This window comes from Pagrus pagrus (assembly GCF_965226575.1).
Source record: "Pagrus pagrus genome assembly, chromosome: 13".
Classification (NCBI taxonomy): Eukaryota; Metazoa; Chordata; class Actinopteri; order Spariformes; family Sparidae; genus Pagrus; species Pagrus pagrus.
The window spans coordinates 24,789,831-24,803,736 of NC_140197.1; the positions used below are offsets into that span (position 1 = coordinate 24,789,831).

At 42.2% G+C, this 13,906-nt stretch overlaps 1 protein-coding gene across 1 annotated transcript in view; it reads right to left on the reverse strand.

The window, feature by feature from the left end:
• gpatch8 (G patch domain containing 8) overlaps positions 1-13,906 on the reverse strand; it is a 29,699-nt gene that overhangs the window by 9,476 nt on the left and 6,317 nt on the right. The window contains 1 exon segment of the mRNA XM_084372273.1: positions 7,372-7,444. Within this exon segment, the coding sequence (XP_084228399.1) occupies positions 7,372-7,444 (73 nt within the window).

Here is a 13,906-nt window from a genome sequence, read left to right on the forward strand (position 1 = left end):
CAGAATGAAACATTAAAGATATAAAATATATCAAAATCAAAACTACTTTGGAGATTGACACAGAATTGCTTAATCCACTCATAATCAGCCAAACAAAGCAGAGAGAAAGACAAGAGTAAAAAATTAAAAAAGGACACAAGCACTGAACTACAGCAGAGTGACGTCACAGGCCAGGTATCGCCATGGTGACAGTGCAAGGGATGGGGATACTTACCTGGTGAAACATGGGTATGGGTAGGAGGAGAAGGAAGGGGAGGACAGACAGACAGATAGATAGACAGGGGAATCTCAACACAAAAGGCATAAAAAGAATTTGGACTAGTCTGCTGCTCCTGTTGCCAGCCAGATACAATAATCAATCTTACTGATAGTGATTATCAATTCAGTTTGGTTTCAGTTTTTTTCCTCCCACATATATTAAAGTTAGTTTGTTTTCATGAATCAAGCTTTTACGTATACCATTGGGCATATGGAATAACTACAAGCATTTGGCTTGAAAATTTATAATAAATGTAGTTTGTAAGTAGTTAAAATTCTTACAAATTTGACTAAAAATAAGAAAATACCGTGCATTTTCCACTGTCCTACCAAAGTAACACTTTGAGCCAAGAGGAGCCCCAAAACAACATGTATAATGTACTAATAATGTCATAAAAAAGGCGTAAATTGTAGAATATGGCCAGAACGCTAAGGTAGCTCCGAAAATATAGGGGGCCGAGTAACCACCTATGGCTGCTCTTTGCTAGCTACCGTTAGCCTCAGTTAGCCATGAAACCAGTAGCTCTAGAGTTTGTCTGGACAGGGACTTCAGATCACAGGGGAAGTCACAACGGGCGATGGGGCCCAGCTCAACTGGATTTGGCCGCCTGACATGAGAGTGGACACGGCTGGACACCGAGCTGGGACTGAACAACCTCCAAGACTGACTGAGGTCAGTTTGACAACCAGGGATACAGTAAGGAGGTGATTTACAGCGGCTCTGACCAAGACTATGACTTCAGGAATAAGACACGGCAGGCGGGTACGGGAGAGGCAGAAAAAAACGGCGTGTAGAACTGGAATATTTTCACGTCTTACTTTGAATTGAGGATTTATTATGACCAGACCAGAGGGAATTGTGGGAAGACAAACCAGACTGTGTTGGAGAGTTTGAATAAAGTGTGCACGATGAGTTAACGAGGCAATAAACTCATCTTAGTTTGGTAAAATACAGGAACTTGAATTCAGACAGTGTACGGCTGGTCAGCACGACAACTTCAGCAGACATCTCCACAGCACAGTACATAGACGTTTTTGACATAACTTCAAAACTGTTGTTTCTTCACACTCTGTTGTTAGTTCATTTTTAAAAATGTTTTAAACTAATATTCTGGCCATATCTTACACATTACTCCTATAAACAGGGCTACTTCCAGGCACATTATTACCTTTCTGGACAGAGGAAGGTAAAAGCCTTACATTTCGTTAATATTTGTTATTCCTCAAGTAATTTAGTCATCATAGCCCAATGACATATTAATTCTGAAATCATAAATGCATGGGCATTGGAAAATATGAAGGCCTGCCTGGACTCTCAGTCCCACTGCAGTGTCTGGCAGCTGGGTGGGTTTTTAGCTAAAAACTGTTACTATGATTGGATGATTGTGGAGGCCTTATTCCACCAAGGCAGTGAGAGGAGAGGACTGATTGTGCGATAACTACATCATAAGACTATCTTCTGACAGACATGTGTGTTCACGTTCTTTGCCTAACAGCGGTAGAGCAGTGAAACCTAAAAAAAAAGGGGGGGGAGTTGGTCTGTTAGCCAGCCACTGCAGTGAAACGTCTGAATAGAGTTACAAGCCAGGCCCAGAATTAGAGATTAATGAACAATTACAGTCATCCCAAACTATCACCAATCTTTAAACACAGTGACAATACTTCCACATTACCCATTCCAGTGGAAAAGAAAGGGACCAGACAAAAACAATGTGCATCTAAATCACAGGGTGTGAATCACAAGGTTTTAAAAAAACTGAAAACAAACAAAATGACAATGTTCTAAGAGTAATACATATGCATGATAATATACAAGCAGCAGAATGAGGACTAATACAGAGAGAATTGAAAGCCTATGTAGCATTGGTGCTCTGATGAGAGGAAAACAAAAAAAATGGGAGGAATCAAAACAAAGTAAAAAAAAATAAAAATAAAACAATTCAATTGGGGGATAAAATAACATTTACCACTAAGTTTACCATCAGCACAACATGGGCAGGATCAAATCGCTGTAAAAAAGAAACACCAATTGGTTAAGCAGGAAGATTGAGGCACATAGAGAAGGGAGGGTGGGGTTGGGAGTGTGGTTGTGGGGTATAGGGGGGGGAAGATTACCAGAGGGGCATCGGTGTGTCACCCCCCTCCCCAGCCCCCTCATCCCTTCACTCAGGGCTAGATGCTTACAGGGATTTCTTCTCACCACTCTCTCCCAACCACTCGTCCCAGTCCCCAGGCCCCTAGCCTGGCGTCATCTTGCTCTCTCAACCAGAATATGCCCTTAAAGGTACCAAACTACCACCCCTTACAAAGGACACCAAAAGTCCCATATCCCTGTAAGAACCCAGCAACCCTTCCCTCTTTACCTTCGCCAAAAACCCCATCAGATAAGAACTTTTGGACGAGCTGTACTGGGTGAGGGAATGGTTAAACATCTACTTTTGGAGTGCCTGTGTCTCATATATCAAGTCTGAGATGATAGATGCCTCTAGGGACGACCACCATTTTCCCCCTTTGAGCTTTTTCGCCTCGCAGACGCTTGTCAGCCCAGTTAGCAAATCTCCCCGAGATTCTCTCATTTCCTCGCTAGCTTACAGCCAGCAAGCTTGTTTTTGGGATGTGCTTGACCCCGGAAAAAGTGAACACATGACACACGTAAAAATGTACCTGAGGAAAGAGCCAGCAAGGCTTTGAGCAGTGCTTAGAGCGGGTTCTGCGTTGCTGTGTAGCAGCAGTTTTACTAAAGTACACTTAAAAAATGTGAACTGTGCGCCCATCTGGAGTGTTACATTTCACTCTATCGTGTGAAAGTAGTAGTTCAGTGTGTTACCTCCAACACTGCTTAAAGCCCCAGGTGAGTGTGACAGTTTGAGGCAGGCAGGTGTGCACCTCTGGGACAAACATGCTGTGCAGGAGGGGCAAAGAAACAGGGGGAGGACGGGAGCGTGTAACCATGGGGACAGAGACATTCGGGGTGTAGAAGGGTGGTGAGGTTTTCCCTGTAAGTTGACTCTATGGCCCGGTCAGTAACAGACACACTCACACATCTCAGTCCCACATAATGACCACACACATACACACGAGTTTCACAGGTTTGGAGGTAGAAACAGGCAAACAAGCAGAGGGGGGAAAACTTGTCTACTTGGCAAGCCATTCAAATTCTGAGCCGTGGTTACAGCCAATCAGATACCCGACAGCAGCAACGGAAACTCAAAGAGGAAAAAAAAATCTAACATACGTGTAGATGATGATTCTAAGGGATGTGATGGAATCATGGCTTCCTAAATCTATCTTGATTTCAAATGGATTTTGGTTCTTTGTTCAAATCGAAGCACTTTACACTTGTGCAGATTGAAATAAAGGTTTAGTGATTATGAAGCAAAGAGGAGGAAGCTGACAGAGGCCATTAGCCTACGGTACACTGTAAAAGGGGTGTTACATTGAGGTCAACTGCAGAGTGGGAGAAAGAAAACACACCCACACACACACATACTGACATACAGAGGGGATCCAACAAACCTTACCTAAAAAGGGGCAAAAAGGACAAAAGAAGAATAAGAACAAAGTCAATACAGTGAAAAACTTAAAAAGGGGACACAATTCTTTCACTTCAAAAATTCAAAAACCTTCTCTTCTGGCAAGGAGGAGAGGACAGGAGAGGAAGATTATGATTGTCCAGCAGACTTCAATGAGATGCAAGGGTGCAATTGTGTTCTGAGTCCACTCTTAAGTGCCTTAGCAAATTTCAATGGAGACGGTGGGCTCCGACACCGGGCCATTAATTCCTACACAACAACTGGACACACTTTGCCGCAGTCTCATCTGCCCACAAAGCAGGATGCTTACATAACCACACATCAGTGATGCCAGCGGCAAAAACAAGAGCACAGTCAGCCCCTGCAACTTGTTCTCTCCTCCACACAAAGCACAAATCCTTATCACATCAAATAGATTGCTATTCAGCTGTTCAAGGCCGGATGGAAATAAACAATGATGAACACCAAACGCTATGCTCAAAAATTACTGCTGTGCTGTCGCTTTGCATTCACTTGTCAACCTGCCCAGAATGAAGCGGCTTCCTGGTCCGCTCTGGTCCCTGGCCACAGTCGGGCTGAGAATACCTATGAGACGACACAGAGGAACCAAGGCCATATATGTACATGAACAAGAGTGGCTGGAGCAGGGACAATGCAGCTCAACAGCCAGTCGTCACATCCGTGTGTTATCTAATTTATAAATGTCAGACAATGACTGATCACTGCTATTTAAATCAGATGCAAATCAATGCGTAGATAAAAATCAACAAGTGATTAACAGCAATACCTCCACACTGACGCAGCTTTTAGAGGATAAAAGGGATATATTTCTTCTTCCTCCAGACCAACTTTTTACACTGGTTGCACTGGAGCGCCTAACTTCTTCATTTAGGCGCACACAATACTGGCTTAAATTTTTAATTATTTTCTAAACACATGAAAATGTTTAGTCACACCCGACAGAATTTTTTGGCACGTGTGACCAAAAAAGTTGCACCCCAGAGCCTAGTTTCTCTGTTGAGTCTCAGCAGGCTAAACCCTTTGTTTTATCATCGCCACCTCCGAACGAACAAGTCTACACTACTATGTTTCAGTGTAGTCAGGCACAAAATTCATTCTGTGTCTGTTATCAGACAACTGAAAATCGACTTTCCAGAACTTTAAATACCAGGACGGCAATTATGTGACTATGCTGCCTACAAATTAAAAAAAGCAGCATTATTCTGAACTTTTAATGTTAGCAACTCACTTACTTTGTCTCTGTATGTTCACATCTATGGCCATAACCTACATATAGTTTGGGCGTGGGCTGGAGACTCCATTTCGCAGTTGTGTTTCTCATTAAAATGCTGACACTGAGCCCATGTTACTGCTGAGTTTACAGGGAGAGCCACGCACTTGAGCAAGAGTTGCAACAAAGACAAATGAAGTGGACGGAAATGACTGCGTGACAGTTATAGGAATGAAACTGATAGATCTGAGGTTAAGGATAGAGAAGAACATGGAGGAGGAGGTAGACAAACCAAAATGCCAGAAATGATGTGGAAAAACAAGCTCCATTCACAGCAGACTGCGAGGACTCATTGGCCTGCCAGTGATGACATCACTCACGGACAATGCTATACATCATCCTCTTTGGAGAGTGCAGGCAAGGGTGAGGCTTTGAGAGAGAGTTGAAGTTAAAAGACAGAGAATAAAGATACTGATGAGGAAACGGGGTGAAGAGACAGGAAGAGGCTCAGTGGAAACATGCCAGGGCTCTGCACCACTGCCTCTCAGCCAATGAGTCCATGAGCACAGCAGGGTTGAGCTAATGAGGTGCTGATGTTAGCCAAGACCAACCCACACACTCGACTGTGTTCAGCCCGCTCCCTCTTGCAGCAAGTCAATATCAACTAGGCCATCCAATTACAGATGTCTCCAGAAAGTAAACCTCCTTAATGCAGCTTTCTAGTTGAAAGCTTTCTACATCCTGCAGAATTAATTCAATGAGCTGGGCTTAAAGAGCCTCTTCGTGATACAGCTTTCCCTTCACTCAAGAGACAGCCATCTTTAATCAGAAAATAAAACAAAACTTCTAGTGCACACATAATGTTTATATATTTTCAGAGGAGTGAATATTATGCAGACTATACACAGACATAGTAAAACTGTTCTGGTATTTTTAAATCTGGGCTCTATATTTACACTTTTTGTTGTTTAAATCATTCATACCTAAAGTCTTGGAGTTGATCTTTTGGGGCAACTCCGGGCATCAAAGCTACGTCCACTTCAAGTACTTGTTTCTGCTACCGACAGGCTGAGGTTGTTATTTTAAGTCTCTGACAACGGTACCGAAACGATTCCCATTGAGATGGACCTTTTTGTTAAATAATGAGATCCTTTTTGTAACTTGAAACAAAGGTCTTGCTAAAGGAGAGGTCTCGCTTTGAAATCTTGACAAGGTGAGTTGTTACAGTTGTTGCCTCATCTCGATTGCCAAAATCAGTTAAGAAGTCAGACATGATCATAAATTCTAGTAAACTTCAAACTCCTCCCTCCAACTCTGACTCGCATCTCAGAACGAGACTACTCCTTAAGCGAGACCTGGTTACAAAACTTGTTATGTAACAAAAAAGGAAAATTGTAATGTAACTGCAGAATCAGAGTTCGTCCACAGCTGAGGCTGAGGTGATCTCTGGACAGATTTAAAAACTTTTGGTAATTATTCGTCATTTCAACACTAAAATGTGTAAATATATGGCCCAGTTTAAGACACAATCCAAACAGACTCTCAAATATATGCCTTCTAGTGCAAATTGGTTCTGGATTCGGTCCAATTTCATTGCTACAGAGGCCTGAAACTGTAAATACAACTGGCCCAGACAAGGCCTAAGAGGGTAATTTGCCTGTTAATTCATGCGCTTTACATTCCAGCAGAGAGGCAGCCATGTTGGATAGTGTTCCGGCTAACATGTTTGTGTTTCCAGAATCAACCATGTGCTCTTCGTTAGCACTCCTGCATCACTGCCCTGAACGAAAATAAATGTTTCAAAAGAGAAACAACATTTTGCTCCTGTAGGCAAGATATAAACCTGATCAGAGGATGTTTGTTTTTAACCAGCGGTTCAGAGAGAGATCGTACGTGCTGGCACAGCAGCAATCCAAAGACCATAACAACTGGCTAAACAACTGGATGTGAACAAAACTGTGACCAATTACACTGTAATTTTGAAGGGAAAAACACCATTTTAATCTGAGTTGCTGTTAACTAAATGCAACACCGAAGACAAATAAACACTTCACTTCCATCTCCCAACCCCCAGAATCCCTGCCCTCATGCTTTCCAAAGCCTCGGGAACATACTCCTCCCTCTTCAAGCTGCAGGAACAACTGGAATTATGTTTGTTTATATAAAAATCCATTTTACCCAGCAAAACACACAAAGGGAGAGTTTAGAGAAAGAATGTAAAGAGAAAAGAAAATTTGCTGATATAAAAAAAAAACCTGGAAAAGTGAGGGGAAAGAAAATGACAGAGGGTAGTGGCACAGTACCACCAGCATACATTGAACGTAGGTGTACAGAAGAGTGAGTCCTTACCCTGCATAGTTTTGCCAAGGCCTTGCCCCAACTTCCAGCCATGTTTCTGAAGCAGCCGGTGCCCGATGTTATCCTAGCAGAGAGAAGAGAGGAGAAAAAAACCAAAAATATTCCAATAATAAGAGAAGCTTTTCCCCGTGGGCACTGGTCAAAAAACAGACAGACAAACAAACAAACAAAATAAAAATAAAACACTCAGATCACGCTATCATCATCAGCACAACCACCACCACCATCACCATCATCATTTTTGTCATCCACATCACCTACAGCGTGTAACATCAGTGTCTTCCAGCACAAGGAGTGGTAAGGGCGGTTGGGGGTGGGAGAAGGGGAGATAGAGGGTGGGAGACTGAGAGGAAGGGTAGGTTTTCCACTATGATGAATACAAGAGGCTATAGGTAGCCTGTAAACTACAGGATACCCTCCTACAATAGGAGTTTAAAAACCTTTTTTTATTTATTTATTTAATTTATTTATTTATTCGTTTTAAAAAAGGCAAAGAAATTGGGCATGAGCATTTCTATGTTTTTTGGATGATAAAGATAAACACATCAAGTCACATCCACTAACTGAGAAGTTAAGAGGAGAAGGAAGGAAGGAGAGGGAAATATATGTATCACACGCATACATATATGAACCACTACAGAGCAAGATCTTAGTACACAAAGAAAAGTGACACAGAACAGGTATGGAAATCTTGCATTAACAAAACAAGACCAGAATCTCCAAGCTTGCTGTGATTCCGTAACCATGACAAAGGGGAGCACCATGAGACATATGCAGCTGTCACAAAAAAATATAGCAAGAGGAAGAGACAGAAGTGGAGCTAGTGGGCCTTGGATTACCATTACAAGGCCCAGTGTGGACAGAATATGCACGTGTGAGGGGATATGTGGGTGTGCAGGTGAAGAGAGGGAGACATTGTGTGCATGTAGCCCCATGAGATATACTAGAAATAGCTATTGTGCATGTTTTTGGACACCTCCAGCATCTCTGGTTTGTTATCAACGGTTTGGTCCCAACCACGCCAACGCTTTTTTTTAAAAATGTGAGACACACTGCATACCTTTAATTGAATCATTCTTGGAGATATCATAAGTATTCTTAAGCTAGAATACATACTTTACAAACTAGATGGCCTTTATCAAACTGCAAAGTGGCCGATTGTGGCCTTAAAATAACATTGTGGCTGTATTGCCAATCACCAAATATATCTCAAGGCTTACCTAGTCTGCTGCCGGCCACATTTTGGGTGTTGTCATGGCTAAAAAACTGACACCCATAGAAGGTATCGTCTCATCCTGAAGTGGAAAGTCTGCATATTAACTTCATAATCGATTTGTTATGATCCACTGAAGTTAGACATGATTTTAACATAGTTAAATAAATACCCAATTTTGGTCTGGCAGGAGCCAGGAGGGTATTCAAGTGACATTCAAATAAGTCACAAAGGTTTCGATGAATCAGTAACCTTTAGTGTTTGAATTAATTAAAAAATGTATTATGTAACTGAAGTAGAACAGTCCGGTAAGTTCAAAATTAAACCACTTTACTGTAATAAAACCTTTAAATCAGGGAAATGACAACACTTATCATATCTAAAATCTAAGATGATATATAGTCTCATGTCACAATATAGATATAATATCAATATATTGCCCAGTCCTAATATGGACAAGATTAGGCAACTGATAATGAATCAGAGAGGTTTTCAGGAGTGCGAGAACATACACAACAGGAATTCTTAGCACACTCTGGGGCAAATGTGCATGTCTGAGACCATTATATCACTAGTATGGGTCAGCAAGAAAACAAAAACATTAAGTGAAATGCAAGACCGTCCCACCAATACACACTACAGTACATCCTCAAGCACAAATAAACAGGAGACAATGAGATTTCTTAATAAGCAGTGTTGTTCTGTTGTGATTATAACTATTCCAAGCTTGTCTAACATTCACCAGAGTGCTGCATTCTACCAAAAAAAACATACAAACCAAACAAAAAGGATATTTATAATCACAAAGAGATTTACATCAACTTTCACAAACAGAAAGTGAAGGGGTTGGAACAAAACAGCATGCAGCTTTTTGTTAAAGAGTTTTAACAAAAAGGATCGTCGGTGTTAGTAGCGCACTGTGAATGGTACACATACAGAGGGGTGGGGCGGGCTGGGGGAGGATGGCGGGGTTAACAAAACTCCAGATGTGTTAGTATCGGGTGGATCAGGCACAAAGAGGAAGGTGATGGCTCAACAGGGCTCAATTAGTTCTCTTTGACAAAAAAAAAGAGGAGGTCGGGACAGAGCAGGCTGAGCCATGATGGAGGTGAGTCTCTAGGGTGGTGGAGGTGAGCTTGGCTTGTATGGGTTAGTGCATGTGAAGGGGAGTGGAAGTCACACACACAGCACACACTGCATCTCCGCCCACAAAGGTCTTATTATGGATAATTGTTTTTTGTTTTGTTTTTTGTATTTCAGAGCAAACTGCTGCCTTCCTTTGCCCTACTTAATATTAACAATCATGATGACTGGAATAAATACTACATCCAAAACATCTGGCTGATGTTTGCCTCTAATACCCGAGGGAGAGGCTGAACCGCTTCACTTCCTGTTTCTGTTTTTCCCTCCATTTCATGCATGTATGCACTGTGCTTACTCTCTGTGACTGTTGGATATCTTCCGCTGTGGGATGAGATAAGACAGGAATTTGTGCTGGGTCTCACATGAACTGGAGACAGCCTGGACTGCTTGTATCATAACTAGAAACTATAAGGTTACATTAACATGCTATCACTGTGTATTAGATGTCCCTGCTTGGCAGCTCCTGGACATTTTTATGAGATATACAGAATTAGAGTCTGCGGTTCTGATAGAGTATGTTGCCTCCTCCCTGGTGGATAAAATGTCCCCTGACTTCACTGTGTAGGAAAACACTGCAGAATTTGCTGCAGTGAGCGCCTCCCCTCCGACCGACATTGGGTATGCTTCTGTCCCTTACTGCAGTATTATGGTGCAGTAACACTCTACACATGAACATTTATATTGATTTGGGGGATTAGCTGATCTATGAGGCTTGGAGCAGGGAGGAAAATAAGATCTAAACTCGCTGAATTCTCAGCCTCTAAACAATCCCTGTTAGCTGTATTTTTTAATCAAATAAGACAAATCTGACCATGTGCATATTCTTTTTTAATAAAGCTAAATAAAAACAAGGGCAGGTTGGATGAGGCACCAGTCGCAACTGCTGACACTGATAAGAGAGATTAGTTCAAAATGGGCTCAGCAAAGGTTAGAGGGCGGAGGTGAGGCGCAGACTGCGTGTTGAACAACAGATGAGTGCACCAAAAGAATAGACAGACAGACGGATGAAAGCAACGACGGCGAGTCCAACAGCAGTGCAAGTGGAGTGAAGGCATTTCCATACGAACCTGGCTTTAAAATACTGGGCTGTCAAAAAAACAGTCACACGTGACACAACGTAAGAAACCGGCCAAACGCTTTCAACTGCAAATTCTGCTAGCTTCTCTAGTTTCTTTAAAAAATGCAAATCTCTCTCTGCTTTTAAACAAACATAATACTGTATACAAACAGAAAAGGTAGGCATGTCAATAAATCCACCAACTGACTGTTAATACAGGAGAAAGAAAAATAGAAAATGTTATCCAAACAAAAGAGATCTACAAAGAGGGGGTGTTTTTTTTTTTTTTTTTTAATAAGTGTGCACTGTGCTGTCATCGGCACAGTGCATGGCAAAAGATGTGGGTCAGGGAAGTGATATGCAGGGGACCCCACCTAGAGACCTCAGAGGATTTAGGAATATTTTTGCTTCTGTCTATGAAGCCATTTGTGTGTGTACGATATGGGAGTGTTTGTGTGCTCCTGTCTGGGTAGAAGAATTTGTGTAACACAGAACAGGCATAGTAATCCATGTAAACCACATATTTTATTTTATTTTCCTAGGGATGACCGCTCTCGACAGATCTGAGATATGAAAAGACAACTGAGGCAGGCCCTTTCGGGATCTGTCCTCCAAAAAGTGAAGTGTGCTGCTGCAGTTACTCATCTTCCTCTCTCGTGTCCCTGAGGAATGTCTTTTGGCAAGTGCTGATGGTGGACGGACAGGACCTGCTGTCTCCTGCTCCTCATAAACTCTTGCAGCTCGCTTGTATTTGGTGCTCTGTACATTCCTGGTCAGTAACAACTATTTCAGGTGTGCCTAAATGGAAACAACTGTCTCAGTGCACCAAGAGCCAAACGACTAAAGCAGAAGGCTCCTACTTCCCAGTAAATGGAGGCAAGTGTGGGGATTAAAGATTTCATTGACTAAGTGAGGGGAAAAATGACAGAAGCTGAGTCCAATTAAGTTAAGTGTGTACATGTAGTAATTCAAAAATACATACTTACCGTAATTCTGAAGCCCCAGTTCATCAACTGGAAGTTTATCATGGTGCAGTTAAGTTAAAAAAACTAAAGGCCAAAGTTTGAGCCGCTCTCCAACGACTAACAAAGACTTAAACACTCGCATTCTCACTGAGTTTGAAGTAAGGCGATGGGGTTTGTGTACAGGTAAATGCTTTGGTTATTTTTTGGTCTGGTTACTGTTTTTGTCTCTTACTCTGTTGCCGACATAAAAGAAAAATATTCAGGGGGACCCCAGCAATGACCGCGAACATCTCTGCTGCTCACCGAGTTAAGACTGGTGCTAAAAAAAGCATGTTGCAGTGTTGTAAAAAAAGTGGGTCAGGTTTTTAAAAAGGACTGGGTTTGACCTTTTCCTCGTGCTCCTCTTTGCCACCGAATAGGTGACAAAAGTCACACAGTTAACAGTGTCAAACACCTGTGTCAAACAACGTTTGGCTTTAAAGCAAAAGGCTACACAACAGCTGATACATTAATACCTACAACGTCCCCTTTTCTGTGCCGTTTCACTTAATGTAACCCAAGTCCTGTTGGGCTCCAGTATCTGTATTACAGAATATAAGTAATGACCTAAACTTGGATAAAAGAAATACACAACAAACTGTTTACCAATAAGTCTTTCTGTGGCCTGTGAACATCTGTTTCTTGGATTTCCAGCGTGCGTGTGCGTGTGTGTGTATGTGTGTGTGTTTGTGTGTGTGTGTGTGGTTTCTGTGGCTCTGAGGCTGCCCGCTGCATATCGCTCAGGGACAGGGTCAGGTAAGGGGAGGAGGGTAGGTTGGAGGGTAGGTTGGAGGGACTGGAAGGGGGCAGGAGACGTGGGAGGAAATGAGTCTGGGAGGAAAATTGTAGTAGTGATTAGGACAGAGTGTTGAGAGAAAATAGTACTGAATGCTACCAAGTTAACACATGCAATGCAAAAACAATGTTAGAGAGAAAAAGAGCAAAGACCAAAGGGGAAGACAGAAAGAGAAAAAAGATCCCAATAAAGTACCACAGACCTCTAGCTGCCTATAGATCACACACAATAAGTGGCAGGGGAGGGGCTCCGAGCAGCTGGGCCGAAGCATTCAGTGAGATGTAACACTGGTGGACAACTGCCAGAAATCGTACCACCTTTAGAGGCTTGCACTGCGGAGGCAGGCACAGACCTGTGTGCCTAACAACAAACTGCATGTTAGTCTATGTGTTTTAACATCTAATGTGACATTTTAGTTATCCTTCTAAGTGATCGTGTCTGTCTCTGATCAGTTTTGAAGCTTCTCCTGATGCTGTGAGGCATTTAGCTCATATGTTAGTACATTTCGAACAGGCACTGTGTCATTTGGATTATGAAAAAGTACCTGATGTAAGTGTCACCAAATCCTCTAAAATCATCTTTAACACTTTCATGATTACTTGTCTGTGGATAAAAAAGTCTGCCACCTTCTTCTTTGGGCATGCAATTTCCAAAGAGAACATGTCAGGTGTGCAAGTATAATTATAAGCGAGTAAGTGACAGGACAGCGCCACTGATGTGTGAAGAACTTTGTGATGCTGCAGCGCGGCCCTCAGCGCCCCTCCAAAAATAATAGCGCAGGAGCAAAAAAGAGCCACTCAAGCCAGGTGAGCAGGCCACCTCTCTCCCTTTGTTTTCTCCCTCTCCACCACCCACACACACCGTGGGATGTTTGTGTGCCTGTGAGGAAGCAGGTCATACATTAAAATCTATAAAATTAAGGAATTTAAATGCTCTTGGTTTACTCGATTCCAACACGCAGTGTGATGTATGTTTTTTCCAACGAATACGACAATTGTTTTTCTCCTGCTGCTGCTGCTTAAATCTTAAGACACGGGCCAGGTAACATTCATTTGCAGCCTGCAGCTCCCTTTATTGATTAAGTGTGCCAGGAATGTTTAGTCTAGAGCCTGACCGACATATGGGTTGGTTGATACTGGCCCATCATAGATACATCGGTATCTGGGTATGTTTGTCGATATGAAATTATATGAAACCGTTTTTTTTTGGTTTTTTTTAGAGATTATAGTGCAGAATAATGAGGCTTGGGGTCATTGTTAATGATGAAATTCTCAGTGCACTGATGTCATTTTAAACAAATAAGTTTATGTTAA